The 21178-nt window shown below is 40.3% G+C and overlaps 1 protein-coding gene across 1 annotated transcript; it reads right to left on the reverse strand.

Annotated features, from left to right (window-relative positions):
• Window positions 1-18529: 18529 nt before the first annotated feature.
• Window positions 18530-19458, reverse strand: LOC119878176 (olfactory receptor 2T1-like). The gene is given in 2 exon segments (XM_038588893.1): window positions 18530-19323; window positions 19326-19458. Coding segments are annotated over 2 exon segments (876 nt in total). The 5' UTR covers window positions 19408-19458.
• Between the last annotated feature and the right edge of the window lie 1720 nt (window positions 19459-21178).

Here is a 21178-nt window from a genome sequence, read left to right on the forward strand (position 1 = left end):
ATTCTATATGTCGGCAAATTGAACACCAATAAAAAATAAATTTATTAAAATAAAAAAAGAAAATATGGTACCTCATCCCAAGCAATTATTAAAATTTCAGATATGTCAAAAAAAAGAAAGAAAAAGAAAATACAGTACCTCATCCCAAGCAATTATTAAAATTACAGATTATGTCAAAAAAAAAAAAGGAAAAGGACAAACATTATATGGTCTCATTCATTTGGGGAATGTAAAAATTAGTGAAAGGGAATAAAGGGAAAGGAGAGAAAATGAGTGGGAAATATCAGTGAGGGAGACAAAACATGAGAGACACCTAAATGGGAAATGAACAAGGGTTAGTGGTAGGGGAGGTGGGTGGGGGGACAGGGTGACTGGGTGATGGGCACTGACGGGGGCACTTGGTGGGATGAGCACTGGGTGTTATGCTGAATGTTGGCAAATTGAACTCCAATTAAAAAAATTGAAAAAAAAAAGCTTCCCAATAAATCAGTTAAAAAAAACAAAACAAACAGAAGACATAGAGTACTCCATCACTATTCTTGTTGTACTTATGTAATTAATCAGGCCAAATTTAATACAGACAAATTAGTTTTATTATTAAAAATGAGGGTCATTTTAAAGAAAAGAAATTATCTCCACATCTTTATTTATATTAGATTATAATCCTGTTAATTGTCTTTGATGTTGTGTTATATACCTGTAAATTGGACTGGATCCTGAATTCTAGTTTTCTAAAAAATCTGGATACAACTCTCCAAACTTATGTTTCCAATTTTCACTCACCCTTCTCATTTGGAAGTAAGAACAACAACATCCCTTGAGTTTCCTTGGAAAGGACATACCAGGGCTTCCTCATGACCCAGATGACACTACTCAAACTCCAGGGATATGCACCTCACAGCTGGAAAAGAGTCTGCAGGACAAGTGGTCCTGGACAAGCACTGGAGACCTCCAAATCAAACTGACCAGGAACAGACATTGAGGTAAATGGCTTCTGCCCAAGATCTTGGATCAGGACTTTATACTTTAACACAAATCCCTTTCTTCTCTTCCTTTGCTTCACTCTGATACTGGCCAGGAAAGATGATGTCATTATCTATATCTCCCAGGCCTTTCTAAGAGGAAGTGGGTGGAAACTTTGTCTTTCAGACTGCTGGATTTGTAATTATTTAAAAATAAAATAAAATAAAATAAAATAAAAAAGGAAAAGACCAAAAATCAGCAAACAAACAAAAACAGAGGCACCTGGGGGGCTTAATTGGTTAAAAATCTGCCTTCAGCTCAGGTCATGATCCAGCCCCACACTGGGCTCCCTGCTCAGTGGGCTGCTCCTCCCTCTGCCCCTTCCCCTGCTTGTGCTCTCTCTCTCATGCTTTCACTCTAATAAATAAATACAATCTTTTAAAAAAAGACAAACGCTGCCTTGATAAACACAGCTTTGTAATACAACCTGAAATCTGGTACTGTGATGCCCCCAGCTTTGGTTTTCTTTTTTAATATTCCCCTGGCTATTCGGGGTCTTTTCTGATTCCACACATATCTTATGATAATTTGTTCCAACCCTCTGAAGAAAGTCCATGGTATTTTGATAGGGATTGCATTAAATGTGTAAATTACCCTGGGTAGCATGGACATTTTCACAATAGTAATTCTTCCAATCCATGAGCATGGAATATTTTTTTTTAATTTTTATTTATTTATGATAGTCACAGAGAGAGAGAGAGAGAGAGAGGCGCAGAGAGAGAAGCAGGCTCCATGCACTGGGAGCCCGATGTGGGATTCGATCCCGGGTCTCCAGGATCGTGCCCTGGGCCAAAGGCAGGCACCAAACCGCTGCGCCACCCAGGGGTCCCGAGCATGGAATATTTTTCCATCTCTTTGTGACTTCCTTAATTTCTCTCAGACGTGTTCTGTAGTTTTTCGGGTATAGATCCTTTACCTCTTTGGTTAGGTGTATTCCTAGGTATCTTATGCGTTTGGGTGCAATTGTAAATGGGATTGACTCACTAATTTCTCTTTCTTCAGTCTCATTGTTAGTGTATAGAAATGCCACTGACTTCTGGGCATTGATTCGGTATCCTGCCACACTGCCAAATTGCTGTATGAGTTTTAGCAATCTTGAGGTGGAGTCTTTTGGGTTTTCTATGTACTGGCATAAAAACAGACACATCGATCAATGGAAGAGAGAGAGAATCCAGAAGTGGACCCTTAACTCTATGGTCAACTAATATTCGACAAAGCAGGAAAGAGTATCCACTGGAAAATAGTCTCTTCAATAAATGGTGCTGGGAACATTGGACATCCACATGCAGAAGAATGAAACTGGGCCATTCTCTCACACCATACACAAAGATAAACTCAAAATGGATGAAAGATCTAAATGGGAGACAAGATTCCAACAAAATCCTAGGAGAGAACACAGGCAACACCCTTCTTGAACTTGGCCACAGCAACTTCTTGCAAGATATATCCATGAAGGCAAGAGAAACAAAATCAAAAATGAATTATTGGGACTTCATCAAGATGAGAATCTTCCGCACAGCAAAAGAAACACTCAACAAAACTAAAAGACAACCTCCAGAATGGGAGAAGATATGTGCAAATGACCCGTCAGATAAAGGGCCAGTATCCAAGATCTTTAAAGGACTTTTTAAAAAATAATAAATTTATTTTTATTGGTGTTCAATTTGTCAACATACAGAATAACACCCAGTGCTCATCCCGTAAAGTGCCCCCTCAGTGCCCGCCACCCATTCACCCCCACCCCCCACCCATCTCCCCTTCCACCACCCTTAGTTCATTTCCCAGAGTTAGGAGTCTTCATGTTCTGTCTCCTTTTCAGGTATTTCCTACCCATTTCTTCTCCCTTCCCTTCTATTCCCTTTCACTATTATTTATATTCCCCAAATGAATGAGACCATATAATGTTTGTCCTTCTCCGATTGACTTACTTCACTCAGCATAACACCCTCCAGTTCCATCCACATCGAAGCAAATGGTGGGTATTTGTCGTTCTAATGGCTGAGGAAATTCCATTGTATACATAAACCACATCTTCTTTATCCATTATCTTTCGATGGACACCGAGGCTCCTTCCACAGTTTGGCTACTGTGGACATTGCTGCTAGAAACATTGGGGTGCAGGTGTCCCAGCATTTCATTGCATCTGTATCTTTGGGGTAAATCCCCAGCAGTGCAGTTGCTGGGTCATAAGGCAGATCTATTTTTAACTCTTTGAGGAACCTCCACACACTTTTCCAGAGTGGCTGCACCACTTCACATTCCCACCAACAGTGTGAGAGGGTTCCCCTTTCTCCGCATCCTCTCCAACATTTGTGGTTTCCTGCCTTGTTAATTTTCCCCATTCTCACTGGTGTGAGGTGGTATCTCATTGTGGTTTTGATTTGTGTTTCCCTGATGGCAAGTGATGCAGAGCATTTTCTCATGTGCATGTTGGCCATGTCTATGTCTTCCTCTGTGAGATTTCTGTTCATGTCTTTGGCCCATTTCATGATTGGATTGTTGGTTTCTTTGGTGCTGAGTTTAAGAAGTTCTTTATAGATCTTGGAAACTAGCCTTTTATCTGATACGTCATTTGCAAGTATCTTCTCCCATTCTGTAGGTTGTCTTTGAGTTTTGTTGACTGTATCCTTTGCTGTGCAAAAGCTTCTTATCTTGATGAAGTCCAATACTTCATTTTTGCTTTTGTTCTTTTGCCTTCGTGGATGTATCTTGCAAGAAGTTACTGTGGCCGAGTTCAAAAAAGGTTCATCAAAAAGGGTTGTTCTTGAACCCCAAGAGTTCAAAAAGCCTGTGTTCTCCTCTAGGATTTTGATGGATCTTGTCTCACATTTAGATCTTTCATCCATTTGAGTTTATCTTTGTGTATGGTGAAAGAGAGTGGTCTAGTTTCATTCTTCTGCATGTGGTTGTCCAATTTTCCCAGCACCATTTATTGAAGAGACTGTCTTTCTTCCAGTGGATAGTCTTTCCTCCTTTATCGAATATTAGTTGACCATAAAGTTGAGGGCCCACTTCTGGATTCTCTATTCTGTTCCATTGATCTATGGGTCTGTTTCTGTGCCCATACCACACTGTCTTGATGACCACAGCTTTGTAGTACAACCTGAAATCTGGCATTGTGATGCCCCCAGATATGGTTTTCTTTTTTAAAATTCCCCTGGCTATTTGGAGTCTTTTGTGATTCCACACAAATCTTAAAATAATTTGTTCTAACTCTCTGAAGAAAGTCCATGGTATTTTGATAGGGATTGCATTAAACGTGTAAATTGCCCCGGGTAACATTGACATTTTCACAATATTAATTCTGCCAATCCATGAGCATGGAATATTTTTTCTCCATCTCTTTGTGTCTTCCTCAATTTCTTTCAGAAGTGTTCTATAGTTTTTAGGGTATAGATCCTTTACCTCTTTGGTTAGGTTTATTCCTAGGTATCTTATGCTTTTGGGTGCAATTGTAAATGGGATTGACTCCTTAATTTCTCTTTCTTCAGTCTCATTGTTAGTGTATAGAAATGCCATTGATTTCTGGGCATTGATTTTGTATCCTGCCACGCTACCAAATTGCTGTATGAGTTCTAGCAATCTGGGGATGGAGGCTTTTGGGTTTTCTATGTAGAGTATCATGTCATCGGCGAAGAGGGAGAGTTTGACTTCTTTGCTAATTTGAATGCCTTTAATGTCTTTTCGTTATCTGATTGCTGAGGCTAGGACTTCCAGTACTATGTTGAATAGCAGTGGTGAGAGTGGACATCCCTGTCTTGTTCCTGATCTTAGGGGAAAGGCTCCCAGTGCTTCCCCTTTGAGAATGATATTTGCTGTGGGCTTTTCATAGATGGCTTTTAAGATGTCGAGGAATGTTCCCTCTATCCCTACACTCTGAAGAGTTTTGATCAGGAATGGATGCTGTATTTTGTCAAATGCTTTCTCTGCATCCAATGAGAGGATCATATGGTTCTTTTTTTTTTTTAATTTATGATAGTCACACACAGAGAGAGAGGAGGCAGAGACATAGGCAGAAGGAGAAGCAGGCTCCATGCACTGGGAGCCCGACGTGGGATTCGATCCCGGGTCTCAAGGATCGCGCCCAGGGCCAAAGGCAGGTGTCAAACCGCTGCGCCACCCAGGGATCCCGGATCATATGGTTCTTGGTTTTTCTCTTGCTGATATGATGAATCACACTGATTGTTTTACAAGTGTTGAACCAGCCTTGTGTCCCAGGAATAAGTCCTACTTAGTCATGGTGAATAATTTTCTTAATGTGCTGTTGGATCCTATTGGCTCGTATCTTGTTGAGAATTTTTGCATCCATGTTCATCAGGGATATTGCTCTGTAATTCTCCTTTTTGGTGGGGTTTTTGTCTGGTTTTGGAATTAAGGTGATGCTGGACTCATAGAATGAATTTGGAAGTACTCCATCTCTTTCTATCTTTCCAAACAGCTTAGTAGAATAGGTATGATTTCTTCTTTAAATGTTTGATAGAATTCCCCTGGGAAGCCATCTGGCCGACTCTTGTGTCTTGGGAGGTTTTGATGACTGCTTCAATTTCCTCCCTGGTTATTGGCCTGTTCGGGTTTTCTATTTCTTCCTGTTCCAGTTTTGGTAGTTGTGGCTTTCCAGGAATGCGTCCATTTCTTCTAGATTGCCTAATTTATTGGCGTATAGCTGTTCATAATATGTTTTTAAAATCGTTTGTATTTCTTTGGTGTTGGTAGTGATCTCTCCTTTCTCATTCATGATTTTATTAATTTGAGTCTTCTCTCTCTTATTTTTAATAAGGCTGGCTAATGGTTTATCTATCTTATTAATTCTTTCAAAGAACCAACTCCTGGTTCTGTTGATCTTTCCACAGTTCTTCTGGTCTCGATTTCGTTGAGTTCTTCTCGAATCTTAATTAACTCTCTTCTTCTGATGGGTGTAGGATCTATTTGCTGTTTTGTCTCTAGCTCCTTTAGGTGTAAGATTAGCTTTTGTATTTGAGTTCTTTCCAGTTTTTGAATGGATGCTTGTATTGCGATGTATTTCCCCCTTAGGACTGCTTTTGCTGCATCCCAAAGATTTTGAACGGTTGTATCTTCATTCTCATTAGTTTCCATGAATTTTTTTTTTTAACTTTAAAAAAATTTTTTATTTATTTATGATAGTCAGAGAAAGAGAGAGAGAGAGAGAGAGAGGCAGAGACATAGGCAGAGGGAGAAGCAGGCTCCATGCACTGGGAGCCCGACGTGGGATTCAATCCTGGGTCTCCAGGATCGCGCCCTGGGCCAAATGCAGGTGCTAAACCGCTGGGCCACCCAGGGATTCCTCCATGAATCTTTTTAATTCTACCTTAATTTCCTGGTTGACCCTTTCATCTTTTAGCAGGATGGTCCTTAACCTCCACGTGTTTGAGGTCCTTCCAAACTTCTTGTTGTGATTTATTCTAATTTCAAGGCATTATGGTCTGAGAATATGCAGGGGACGATCCCAATCTTTGGTTCGGTTCAGACCCGATTTGTGACCCGGTATGTGGTCTATTCTGGAGAAAGTTCCATGTGCACTTGAGAAGAATGTGTATTCAGTTGAGTTTGGATGTAAAGTTCTGTAGATATCTGTGAAATCCATCTGGTCCAGTGTATCATTTAAAGCTCTCGTTTCTTTGGAGATGTTGTGCTTAGAAGACCTATGAGGTATAGAAAGAGCTAGATTGAAGTCACCAAGTATAAGTGTATTATTATCTAAGTATTTCTTCACTTTGGTTATTAATTGATTTAATATTTGGAGCTCCCACATTCGGGGCATATATATGAGGATTGTTAAGTCCTCTTGTTGGATAGATCCTTTAAGTATGATAGTGTCCCCTTCATCTCTCACTACAGTTTCGGGGTAAATTTTAGTTTATCTGATATAAGGATGGCTACCCCTGCTTTCTTTTGAGGACCATTAATGGTAAATGGTTCTCCAACCTTTTATTTTCAGGCTGTAGGTGTCCTTCTGTCTAAAATGAGTCTCTTGTAGACAGCAAATAGATGGGTCCTGCTTTTTTATCCAGTCTGAAACCCTGGCCTTTGATGGGGTCATTAAGCCCGTTCACGTTCAGAGTTACTATTGAGATATGAGTTTAGTGTCATCATGATATCTATTCAGTCCTTGTTTTTGTGGATTGTTCCACTGAACTTCTTCTTAAAGGGGAATTTTAAGAGTCCCCCTTAAAATTTCTTGCAGAGCTGGTTTGGAGGTCACATATTCTTTCAGTTGCTGCCTGTCTTGGAAGCTCTTTATCTCTCCTTCCATTTTGAATGAGAGCCTTGCTGGATAAAGTATTCTTGGTTGCATGTTCTTCTCATTTAGGACCCTGAATATATCCTGCCAGCCCTTTCTGGCCTGCCAGGTTCTGTGGAGAGGTCTGCTGTTACCCTAATACTCCTCCCCATAAAAGTCAGGGATTTCTTGTCTCTTGCTGCTTTAAGGATCTCTCTTTATCTTTGGAATTTGCAAGCTTCACTATTAAATGTCGAGGTGTTGAACGGTTTTTATTGATTTTAGGGGGGGATCTCTCTATTTCCTGGATCTGAATGTTTCCTTCCCAGATTAGGAAAGTTTTCAGCTAGATTTGTTCAAATACATATTCTGGCCTCTGTCCCTTTGGCGCCCTCGGGAACCCCAATTAAACGTAGGTTTTTCTTCCTCAGGCTGTCGTTTATTTCCCTTAATCTATTCATGGTGTTTTAATTGTTTGTCTCTTTTTTCCTCAGTTTCCCTCTTTGCCATCAACTTGTCTTCTATGTCACTCATCGTTCTTCCACCTCAACCCTCGTCGTTAGGACTTCTAGTTTGGATTGCATCTCATTCAATTGATTTTTAATTTCTGCCTGATTATCTAAATTCTGCAGTCATGAAGTCTCTTGAGTCCTTTATACTTTTTTCTAGAGCCACCAGTAGCTGTATAATAGTGCTTCTGAATTGGCTTTCTGACATTGAATTGTAATCCAGATTTTGTAACTCTGTGGGAGAGAGGACTGTTTCTGATTCTTTCTTTTGAGGTGAGGTTTTCCTTCTAGTCATTTTGCTCAGTGCAGAGTGGCCAAAAACAAGTTGTATTGGGAAAAGGAGAAGAGAGGAGAGAAAGAAGGAGAGAAAAGAGAAAAAGAAAAAAGAAAAAAGGCGAAAAAAAGAAAGAAAAAGAGAAGAAAAAAAGAAAGAAAGGAAAAAAAGGGTGGGGGAAGAAACAAATCAAAAAGCAAAAAAAAAAAAAAACAAAACAAAAAAAAACAAACAAACAAACAAAAAAAAAAAAACACGGGGGAGTATCTTCTGATTCTGTGTACTTTAAGTCCCTTGAGTTCCCCTGGAACTTGTCCCTCCAGCTGGTCTTCTGGGGGAGGGGCCTGTTGTGCTGATTTTCATGTGTTAGCACTTGGGGGAGCTGCTCTGCCCCTGCCTGGTGCAGGGCTCAGTGGGGGTTGTTTACCCCGTGAAGCCCCAGGAGGAACAACCGCAGTGGGGGGGCGGGGCAGATCTGGAGCCCTGGAGTCAGCCCCCGTAGGAACTCGGAGCTCTCCGTCTGCAGGGCCTGGAGGCTCCGGGGCGGGGCCGCTGATGCTCAGCTGGGGCAGGAGCGTCCTCGCTGTCCTGGGCCCTCCCGGCCTCTGCCTGTCCCCGGGGGAGGCCGGATCCTGGGCTGTGTCCCGGCGCCCTGGGCTCCCGGGCCTGCGCTGTTGGATTCGCTCCCGCCCCGCAGCCCCCTCCGCGGAGCCGCCCCCGAGCCCCCCGAGCTGTTCCCGCCCCGCAGCCCCCTCCGCGGAGCCGCCGCCCGAGCACCCCCTTCCCCCCCCCCCGCCTCCGCTCCGAGCTGCTCCGGGTCCCGCCGTGCGCGCTGCAGCCCTTAGGGAGCTCGGCGCACTCCCGGGCGCAGGTGTCTGTTAGTGTCCCCGGGAGCCCCAGGGCATCCCCGCCCTCCTGGGTCCTGCTCCAACTCCCTGCGAGCCCCTTTCCGCCCGGGGAGGTTGCTGCAGCTCCTGCTTCTCCGGGACGGGGCTCTCCTGTCCTGGGGACACTTGCTCCGGCCTCAGCCCGGCTCCTCGCGGGGCCCCTCCCCCTTGGAGGCCTTTTGTTTCTTTATTTCTTTTTCCCCGTCTTCCTACCTTGATAGAAGCGCGAACTCTTCTCACTGTAGCGTTCCAGGTCTCTCTTTAAATCTCAGGCCGATTTCGTAGATTTTCAGGATGATTTGAAGGTTATGTAGGTAATTTGGTGGGGACAGGTGATTTGGGGACCCTACTCTTCCGCCGTCTTGCCCCTCCTCTCCAAGTTTAAAGTAATTAAAAGAAAATAAAATACCAGGTCCTCAGAAGCACTAGTCACATATGGCTAATAGCTACTGTAACTGAAAAGAGCCTCTTTCTAGATTAGCATTCTGTGAGTGGAAACTCTATATGTATTAAAATGAAGAGAATGAATAGATACATTTTGGGTGAACCTACCTAGTAAGAGTGGAATTAAATGATTTATTGAGAATGACTGATCACAATTAGGGTAATGGGGGCACAGGAGGGTCAGTGCCAGTCCAGCCTCCAACTCTAGTAGGAGCCTGATGGGTTTACCCTCATATCAAGGGACAGGGAGCTCCCTCACTCCAACATGGTATCTCAGCATTACATGGACTATGGTTCAAGAGTATGATGACTGGCTCCACTTGTCCCATTGATTGTGTCTTCTCTTAACTCTGTCATCCTAACTTCTATTCCCAGTTCCCCAACAAATCTGAGTGTAGAGAGCAAAATGGACTCTCTCATGTCACGCAGGAACCTTTGTCAAGCAAGGGCCTGTGTCAAGCAATGATGCAAGCAGTTAAGGTATTGCACCTAGGAGATATCACCAGGACCAGCATCAGCTGACACCCCAGAACTGATAACAAGCAGAACCAGAGGAGGTCTGCAGAGACCCAAAACTCATTAAATACCTTTAAAAAGGGAAGTATTTTGGCAGCAAAGTATCAGAGTCTTTAGACCTGACCCCTCTATGTCTGACCACTTCAAAAAGGCAACTGCCGCTGAAGGCTCTGACCAGTTGATCTCCAAACAGAACTGAGATCCTTTGTTGCATGAACGTTGGACGCAGTAAATGCCAAGAGCTGGCCCAGACCAGACTAAGGCCTTATCTCAACTGGGTGCCCACAGACTGACTTTGTGTTTGGTTCATTAACTTCCTGCACCCTTCTGTTATCTTGTTTGTTGTGTGGCTTGTCTTCTGTCCTGCTTTTGTGTGTAAGAAGCTTTTTGTCATTGAGGTTGGAATCCTGAACCTGCTTTATAATTGTGACTTAACTTTGCTTTATGCGTGAATAAAGCTGACGTTGTAGAAAGACATTACTCGCCTTCATAGCGTGCTCATGACAGATGGACCCCCAAGAGCCCTTCATCTCTATCATAGGTGTATGCATGTATCATCTATCTATCATTTATTTATCACTATATAATGTGACATTTTATATGATATATTTACATCTGTATCTAGAGATAGATCTATATCTTTCTAGAACTCTATCTCTATCATGTATGTATGTACCGTCTACCTGTTATCTATCCAGTTATATATTTATATCTATCATCTATCTAGATCTTGATATGTGATATGTCTATAGATCTATCATCTACATATCAAAAGATCTATATCTATCTCCTTCCTTTTCCAATGCTTACTTTAGATTTAATTTGCTTTTCTTTGTCTAGTTTACTAAGATGGACACTTGTATTATTGATTTTTAGATCTTCCTTATTGTCTAATATATGCATTTAGTGCCATAAAATTTTCTAATAAGATCTGCTTTTTCTGTATCCCACAGGTTTTGACAAATTGTGTTACATTTTCACTTAGTTTTATATATATATATATATAGTTTATCTTGAGATTTCTTTGATAATTAGAAGTGTGTTTTTTAATCTCCACATATTTTGGGATTTTTCAGTTATCTATTATTGATTTCTAGTTTAATTTCATTATAGTCTCAAAGCAGACTTATATGATTTCTTTTCTTTTAAATTTGTTAAGGTGTGTTTTATGATCAAGAATGTGGTCTATCTTGGTGAATGTTCTGTGTGAGCTTGAGAAGAATCTGTATTCTGCTCTGGTAGGAGAAAGCAGTCTATAGATGCCAATTATATTTGGCTAATGGTATTGTTGAGGTCAGCCACGTCCTTAGTGATTTTCTGCCTCTATTTCTGATAGACTAGTGTTAAAATAATCAATGATAACGGTGGATTCAAATATTTATCCATGCTGTTCTATCAGTCTTTCTCATGTTTTGACACTGTTCAGACACATACATGTTAAAGATTGCCATGTCTGCTTGGAGAATTGGCCCCCTTATCACTATGTAATGCCTCTCTTATTCCTGATAACACTTGCTATGAAGTCTAATTGTCTGAAATTAATTTTGCTATTTCTGTTTTCTTTGATTGGTTATAGCATGGTACATATATTACATGTATGTAGGCTCCATGCCCAGCGTGGAACCCAATGTGGGGCTTGAACTCGCAACCCTGAGATCAAGACCTGAGCTGAGATTGAGAGTTGGAGGCTTAACCAACTGAGCCATAGAGGTGCCCCTAATTTATACGTTTTATGTTTAAAGTAAATTTCTTGCAGACTACACATTAGTAAGGTCTTGGGGTTTTTTTTGTGTGTGTATGTGTGTTTTGTTTTTGTTTTTATTCATGACAGACATGGGCAGAGGGAGAAGCAGGCTCCCTTGTGAGAAGCCCCATGTGGGACTTAATCCCAGAACTCCAGGATCATGCCCTGAGTCCAAGGCAGACGCTTAACCACTGAGCCACCCAGGCATCCTGGGGTCTTGTTTTTGATCCACTCTGACAATTTCTATGTTCAGTTTCAAGTGTACATTTTAGTTATTCAAAACTTCCATTAAACATCCTGTGCTCATCATAATTGTATTCCTTAATCCTCAAAACCTATTTAACCCACCCCCACTCCTCTCCAGTGACCATCAGTTTGTTCCCTACAGTTAAGAATCTGTTTCTTGGTTTGCCTCTCTTTTTCCCCTTATGATCATTTATTTGTTGCTTAAATTTCATGTATGAGTGAAATCATATGGTGTTTGTATTTCTCTGACTGATATTTTCACTTAGCATAATACACTCTAGCTACATGCACGTCACTGCAAATGGCAAGATTTCTTTTTTTTATCTGAATAATATTCCATTATACATATAATGGAATATATCTATATCTATATATAATCTCACATCTTCTTTATTTATTCACCCAAATGGACATTTGGGCTGTTTCCATAATTTGGCTATTGTAGATAATACTGCCATTATCTAAGATTAAGGCACATGTGCCCCTTTGAATCTGTATTTTTGTACGCCTTGGATAAATACCTAGTCATGCAATTGTTGGGTTGTAGGGTAGTTCTATTTTTAACTTTTTGAGGAAACTCCATACTGTTTTCCAGAGTGGCTGCACCAGTTTGCATTCCCACTAACAACGTAAGAGGGTAGCCATTTCTCTACATCCTTGCCAACACCTGTTGTTTCCTGAGTTGTTAATTTTAGCCATTCTCACTGATGTGTCGTGATATCTCATTGTCCTTAGATTTGCATTTCCCTGATAATGAGTGATGCTGAGCACTTAAGTGTCTGTTGGACATCCTTATGTCTTTGGAAAAATGTCTATTCATGTCTTCTGCCCATTTAACTAGATTATTTATTTTTGGGGTGTTGAGTCCGACAAGTTCTTTATTAGATTTTGGAAACTAACCCTTTATCAGATATGTCATTTGCAAAAATACCTTCTTCCATCCCATAGGCTGCCTTTTAATTTGTTGATGGTTTTCTTTACCATACAGAAGCTTTTTATTTTGATGAAGTCCCAATGGTTTTTTTTGCTTTTGTTTGCCTTGCCTCAGGAGATGTGTCTAGTCAGACATTGCTAGAGCCAATGTCAAAGAGGCTACTGCCTATGTTCTCCTCTAGGATTTTGATGGTTCCCTGTCTCACATTTAAGTCATTTATCCATTTTTAATTTATTTTTGTGTATGGTGTAATAAAGTGGTTCAGTTTAATTCTTTTGCATGTGGCTGTTCAGTTTTCCCAACTTGTTGAAGAGACTGTTTCCCATTGGATATTCTTTCCTACTTTTATGAATATTAGTTGACCATATTGTGGTCCATTTCTAGATTTTCTTTTTTTTTCATTTCTAGATTTTCTATTCTGTTCCATGTATCTATATATTTTTGTGCCAGTATCATACTGTCTTGATCACAACAGCTTTGTGATATAACTTGAAGTCTGGAATTGTGATGCCTCCTGCTTTTTTTTTTTTTTTTTCTTCAAGTTTGCTTTGGCTATTCAGGCTCTTTTGTGGTTCCCAACAAATTTTAGGAGACAATCCCCATTTTTTAATTGGCATATTTAAGTCATTGACATTTAAATAATTATTGATATAGTTTATTGATTTATTATATATTATTTACTTGGTGAAAATTGATCACTGTATCATTATGTCATTATATCTAACATTTTGGTTACCACTATTTTTTCCCTAGTTTGTTGTTTCTATTTTTGTCTTTCACTCTTTTTTTCCCACATTTTGTAATTTTAATTGAATATTTTATATGATTTCTTTTTTCTTCCTTCTCATCACGTCAGTTTTTAAAAACCTTTTAAAGAGGTTGTTCTAGAGTTTACAATATACTCATATAATGTTTATTATATAAATTATGCAAAGTTCACTTCAAATAACACTGTAACAATTCATGGGTAGTGAAAATACCAATATAATAACAAAATATTTCTAATTCCTTCTATCCACTCCTTTTACCATTTCTGATGTGCATTTTACTTATACATAAGCATGCATAAACATTTATGTGTATATATAAGTACATACATAAATACATTGTTGCTATATTATTTTGAAGAAACACTTATTTGTTAGAACAATTAAGAATAAGAAATACACAAATGTTGATTTTACCTTTACTTATGTATTCTCTGGTACTCTTGCTTGGCTTGTGTAGATCTGTTACTGGCCTATGTAATTTTCCTTCTCTCTGCAGAACTTCTTTAAGCATTTCTTGCAACTCAGGTTTACTAGCAGCAAATTCCTTCAATTTTGTTTACCTATAAAATTATTTCTTTTCATTTTGAAGGATAATTTCACAGGGTACAGAATTCTAGGTTCTCTGTGTCTGTTTTTATGCCAGTTTCCCCTGCACCAATACTAAATATTTCATTCCATTACTTTCTTGCTTGCATTGTTTCTAAACAAAAGTCAGATATAATTCTTTGCTCCTCTATCAGTAGTGTTTTTCTACCTTTGTTCCTCTGTCTTGATTCAAGATTTTTTTCTTTAACTTTCATTTTATGTTTATGGTCTCTATCTTACTTGATCTTCCTGGTTCTATGGTTTGGGGTCTGACAATAATTTGGGAAAATTATTATTGTTTCATATGGCTTAATGCTCTTAGGCACATACATGTTAAGAATTATTTTTTTCTTGGCAATTGACCACTGTATCATTATGTAATGCTCTTCTTTACCTTTCAAAAGTTTCTTTGCTTTGAGCTACTGTAAGCTTTATGCATGCAACTAATACAATTCTGTATGATTTTCAAAATTTTGTAATTCTATCACTCCAAAGGTGGCAGAATAGAGATATAAATATGGATATGGAAATGGATATAAAAAAAATAAAATGGATATAGATTTATGCATAGACTATAAGATTTAGCCACTTTATAATTTACCAGGGTGTGCTTAGAGGAGAAATTAAAGAATATACTAGGAAAATGAGATTACAGACTTATCTGTGCTTTCACACGAAATTGTATTTCACAGTATAGGACTTATGATGAAGCATACATGTACAAGTTTTTGTTTGACACACTTTTTCAGTTATTTTGGATATATATCCAAGAATGGACTTGCTGAGTTATAAAGCAATTCTAAGTTTACCTTTGTGAGGAGCCACAAATTATTTTTCATAGCAGCAAAGTGCTTTTAGATTGTATTTATAGAATATGTGTTATATTGGAGTTTGTAATTCAGAATTAGCTCCAATCTAGTCTTTAAAAAGATAAAAACTGGCCAGATAATTTGAACTAATTCAATAATAATCTATTACCTCCTATGATCCAGGATGATCCCAATTGAAGATAATTAATGAAAAAAAAAAAACAGACAAAAGTTCAGCCCTAGGTAGGTCTTGCCTTATTAAGTGCATGTAGAAAATCTGGCTGTAAAGAGAATGTGTACAGACAACTTGTATTTGTCCCATTGTCTCATCAACTGCACTCAGAAATTCGAAAGTATATTCCGAAGGGGAGATTTCACACAGGGAGCATAAAAGAAAACTTTTGATAAGGGTAGGAGTAAATGATGGGCAAGTTTGCAATCCATTAGCAGTTAACATTGCTTGTCTCAGGAAGGATTTGGTAACTGTTAGGTACTTTTGTCATTTTCTCCTGAGTTGTCACTATCCTTCTTCCATCATCTTCTCAGGCAAAAATGTTTTCTACAATGCTAGAGTCTGCCCTCATTGTTCCTGAAATTTAGCTTTGAGCTTCCCCACTTCATTTGGTATCTTTCATGTCTAATAGAGCTAAGCTTCACCATGTCACTTGTCCCCTCATAACTCAGCTTTAGAATCCTTCCATTTTCATGGTTTTAGGTTCTAGTAAAATAAAGAAAATAAATTGTGGCTTACATTATAAATTGGAAATTATGAGTTTCTTAAGTAAGTTCCAGATCTAATTGGAGTTTGTCATTTTTTCTGTGTGTGGATCACATTCTCAGAGCTACTGATTTTATAGTCTCCATGTTGCACTGTGATGTGTGCCTCCTTGGGTCCACTTGAACCTACTTTTCAGCAAGCTTTTTCCAGCATTCCAGCAATCTGGAGCCACACAGTAAATTCTCTTGTGCCACAAAAAGGGCCTGTTCTCTTCCTGTCATGTTTGTTTTGTGAAAGGACATTAGATTAGGTTCACTGTAAGTGCCAAAAACAAAATAGTCGATTAGCTCCACAATTTCACGAACTCAGTTTCCTTCTATATTGTTAATTTGCCCTCTTCATCTGCTGGCTTTTATCTTTTGTACAAGACATCTGCAGAAGCTCTGGTGGTCATGACTACATGTCAGCTAATAGGAAATAGTGGTGAAATGAAGAGTGTGATCCCACCCTGATTTCTAAGGACAGTGATGGAAGGAAGCATACATTTATGCTTGTAGTTCACTTTACAGCTTGGGTACATAGCCATACCTAGCTGCATTGGTGATTGGGAAATATATTTACTTCAGTTAAAATAGAGTATTTTTTTCTCTCAGTTAAAATTAAGTATATTTAAAAGAAGGCAAAATTGGATATTAGGGAACAACTGGCTCTGTGTATCACAAGAACGGATGAACAGGCAGCTTATCTCCTACATGTCAGTTTTCAAAGCTTGCCCACCTGTTTAATGGGCATGAAGGTCAGATGCATTACTAATTGCAAATTATGGTTTTCTGTTTTATTTGGGTAAGTGATAACGAGTCACTCTTGGAATAGAAGTCACTCCTCCCTGAGTAAATTCCTTTTTTGAAGAGAAAATGTGGTAGAAATGTTTGGGTGAGAGTGCAAATCTCTTTGCTGTTCTTGATTTTTATGAAGAGTCAATTTAGAGAAATTATATTATTATTTTATTATTATTAAAGGTTTTATTTATTTATTCATGCGAGACACAGAGAGAGAAGCAGAGACATAGGCAGAGGGAGAAGCAGGCTCCCTGTGGGGAGCCTGAAGCAGAACTTCATCCCAGGACCTCAGGATCATGACCTGGGTCGAAGGCAGATGCTTAACCATTGAGCCACCAATTTAAAGAAATTAATCCAGCTGCAGTAAAAGGGATGCAGATTGAACTTTAAGGATGACTTTCGGCCTCTGAAGACTTTTAGTGATGTCTTAAGAAAACAGAAAGTGATTTTGGCATCTCTTATGATGGCTGCATTCTTTTTTTTTTTTTTTTTTTATTCATGAGTGACACAGAGAGAGAGAGAGAGAGAGAGAGAGAGAGAGGCAGAGACACAGGCAGAGGGAGAAGCAGTCTCCTCACAGGAAGCCCAATATGGGACTTGATCCCTAAACTGGGATCACAACCTGAGCCAAAGGCAGACGCCCAACCACGGAGCCACCCAGTGTCCCTGATGGTTGCTTTCTATAATCAAACACTTGGAATGATAAAGTATGGTCTAGCTTAGAGATACAAGACTGCAATCAGGGACTGTTCTTTCCTCCCTCTCTGCTGCCTTCTATGTTAAATGGTGAATATGTAAAGCAATAAGAATTGCTAAAGGGATTTAAGGGGAAGTTAAGGAGTGGAGTAGGTTGCATGTGATTAGATTTGTGTGTAGGCACACATCTTGGAAAAACAAGCTGTAGTTGTGTATATGAGGTGGGATGAGAATGAGGGCCGGGAGCCCCGTTTGGAAATTCCAGCATCATCCAAGTAAAGAATGAGTGTATCTTTGACTATGAGAGTGGTAGTTGCAACTATAAGGATTGAATCTCATGGAAAGGTAAGCAGTGACAGTCAAATGGACAGGATTTGGTGAGGGATGAGATATATAGGTGGTGACAGAGACCTACTGACCTGATGAAGCAGTCACTCAGTTACCAGCCCTGGAGGGGATATCATGACTTTGTTTGTTGGCATGATGAATTTGAGATGCCTCTGGAACATCCAGTGTGGGTATTGAGGTGGAGTTGGGTGGTGAAGAGCTTGGAGGAGACATCTCATGGCCTATAATATGTGTGACAGAATTTGGTGTACCATGAATGAGAGTGATTTAAGAGACTGGACTGAGAAAAGAAAACCTGTGGTCTAGCACTAGGTTTTAATTCATTTATCACTTAATGGGAAGGAGTGGGCCAGAATAGGAGAAAAACCAGAAATGTGATGTCACTACCAAAGAAGAAAGATTTTCAAGGAGGAACTAACAACAGTGCCAATGCTGTTGAGATTAGGTAATAAATGTTCTTTGGGCTTGTCCATTTATTCAATGAATATTTATTGATGAGGGTACAATATTAAAGTCAAGGCCATGTTTTTCATATTCTAAAGGGTAAAGAAACCTTGAATTAAGAAACATGAAAGAGATGACGGAATGAATTGAAGGCATTTCTGGAAAGGCATCTTTCCATTTTGGAAAGGGTGGCCAGTGCAGGCATCTCTGATATGATCACATTTGAAAGTTCCTAAATGCAGTGCAGGAGAAAGCCATGCAAAAATGTGGAGGAAAGCACCCAGGCATCAGGAACCATGTGCGAAGGACCACAAGCTAGAATTGTGCTTAGGAATTCTGACCAATAACAAGAGGGCCAGTGCAGCTGGAGGAGAGGAAGGAGAAGTTTGGGGAAATAGCCATAGGTGGCTATTCTACTCTTGACTTCTCTTCTCAGAAGAAAATCCTATCATGGGCTCCTGGAGCCACAGGGACATCCTAGAGGAGGAGGACCCCTCTCTGAGTCTTAAGCAGTCCTACCCACCCTACACTTCCCTATGACCTTCTTCATTGCTCCTGTCACTTCCTTGTTCCTGAGGCTGTAGATGACAGGGTTCAGCATGGGTGTGAGGACTGTATAAAAGATAGACACTACATCATCCTGGCCAGGAGAGTGGTAAGATGCAGGTAACATATAGGTATACACAAGAGGCCCATAGAAGAGGTTGACAACTGTTAAGTGGGAGGAGCAGGTGGCTAGGGCCTTCTGACGCCCCTCCACGGAGTGCATCCCAAGCACTGCTGCCAGAATGAGGGCATAGGAGGTGGTGATGAAGGCAATGGGCAGCAGAAGGACCACAACACCTGTCACAAAGAGCACTTGCTCATAGGCTGCTGTGTCAGCACAGGCCAGCCTCAGCAGCGAAGGCACCTCACAGAAAAAGTGTGCAATCTTCCTTGAGCCACAATAGGGGAACTGTAGGGTCAATGCTGTCTGGACGGAGGCATTGATGGATCCACCCAGCCAGGAGGCAGCCACCATGAGCAGACAGGTCTGGTGGCTCATGAGTGATGGGTAGCGCAGAGGGTTGCAGATGGCCACGTAGCGGTCATAGGCCATGAGGGCCAGCAGGAGGCATTCAGCGGCCCCAAGGAACATGAAGAAAAACATTTGTGCCCCACAGCCCACAAATGAGATGCTAGTCCAGCCAAAGAGGAAGCCTGCTATCATCTTGGGGACGGTGACTGAGGTGAAGAAGATGTCCAGGAAAGACAACTGGCTGAGGAGGAAATACATGGGTGTGTGGAGCCGGGCATCAGCCAGATCAAGAGGACCATGGCAGTGTTGCCAGCCATCGCTAGTGTGTAGACTACCACAACCATGCTGAAGAGGAACAGGTGCATTGGACTGTCATTGAAAAGACTTGTGAGGACAAAGCCGATGGTAGAGGAGTGGTTCCAGGGCCCTCTACTTGTCTCCTGCCAAGCCTCACTGTAGGGAGGAAGGAAACCAACTTATCAAGGGCTCAGAAGCATCCACTCTGAGTTTGAGAGAAGGTGATGGATGAGAACAGCAAAGGGCAACAAGTAAGCTGGCACAGAGGCTGTGGGAGTTCTTCTTAATACTCTTGCAAATTTTTGTAGGTTTGGCATTATTTCATGTTGAAAAAATACTATAAAAGATATAGCATGCAGCCAAAGCAGTGCTCAGAGGGGAAGTTATAATGCAAAATGCGTGTGTTAAAAAAGAGGAAAGACTGAAAACCAATGATCAAAGTTTCCATCTTAAAAAGTTAGAAAAAGGGATCCCTGTTGGGAGCGTTAAATGGTTAATAATACGTGTAGGATGCTTAGGGTACAGGCAGGCAGGAGGCATATGGTGTTTGTCAGCTGCTGATAACATCACAACTCTTACCACTTTAATAACTCATTTTAATAACCCTGAGCCTCTGCTTATCTCTCTATATTAAATGGGTCATGATACTTGCTATTGAATAAGAAAAGAATACCTTTTGCATAATAGGTTCAATAAGTATTAGAACACTTCCCTTTGTCACTTAAGCAAATTAGTTTTGCAAAATAATCATACAATCAACAATTTTACCCACCTGCAAAGAGCTCCTAGTCCCTCCCCCTTGGAGACTCCCCTTCTACAAGTTTTGTTCTCAGAAACCTTGTGTTTGTTGTGATGGTGCTCTTCCACTGGATCTCCCTACTTCGACTGGGTATTCTTATGACTAAGGACTCTGTCCTTTCCTTCTTTTATATTTCTCCACAGAAAGGAGTTTGCATGGTCTCTGGTCAATGCTTATGGGATGTGTGTGGTGAATAGATGAAAGAAACGCAACCTTGCCCACATAAACGCTATTACCTCTGTGGCTGTCTTTTGGTATTGCCAACTGGATTCAACACCCCTTTGGTGGGGGCTGTGCATAAGTAACTGTTCCTAGAAATTATTGATTGTCCTGACACTACCAATTTCTCCCTTTGTGGCAGTTTCTCAGTATTAACACACACACATCTGCATAGCCATGTTTGAGGTACATGTGTGTGCATGTGTGTGTCTCAGAATAATTACTTAGGGTGATTCTTTTTCTTTCAGATTGGTCACTGGGGGAAGAGGATATTTTTTCTATTACTGCCATCTCTACTTGCCTAGATCTGAACTGGTACCCTCTAGGTATTAAACATACACTAGAATGAATTAAAAAGGAATCCTCGATGTAAACAATACATTTTATGTTGTCAGGTATGCCAACACCTAATCTTAATTCTCTCTCCCATGAATTTTCTGTACTGGTATGATTTTTTTTTCCTATTCCCCTAGAGTTTAACTGTTTTTTTTTCTTTTTAAAATAAAACACAGGCTTGGTTTTTATAATTCAAGATATCTCATTTATGGAGAAAAATAGTGTTGAAAAACAAAAACCAAAAATCAAACAACTGTCAGATATTTTCAATGCTGGAAAATTTGATAGAAGTTGTGGAATTAGGGGTACCCAGGTGGCTTGGTGGTTGGGTGTCTGCATTTGGCTCAGGTCATGATCCCGGAGTCCTGGGATCGAGTACCGTATCGGGCTCCCCTCAGGGAGCCTGCTTCTCCCTCTGCCTGCGTCTCTGCCTCTCTTTCTATGTCTCTCATGAATAAGTAAATAAAATCTTAAAAAAAAGAAAT

Source organism: Canis lupus, unplaced genomic scaffold (assembly GCF_011100685.1).
Source record: "Canis lupus familiaris isolate Mischka breed German Shepherd unplaced genomic scaffold, alternate assembly UU_Cfam_GSD_1.0 chrUn_S1094H1265, whole genome shotgun sequence".
NCBI lineage: Eukaryota > Metazoa > Chordata > Mammalia > Carnivora > Canidae > Canis > Canis lupus.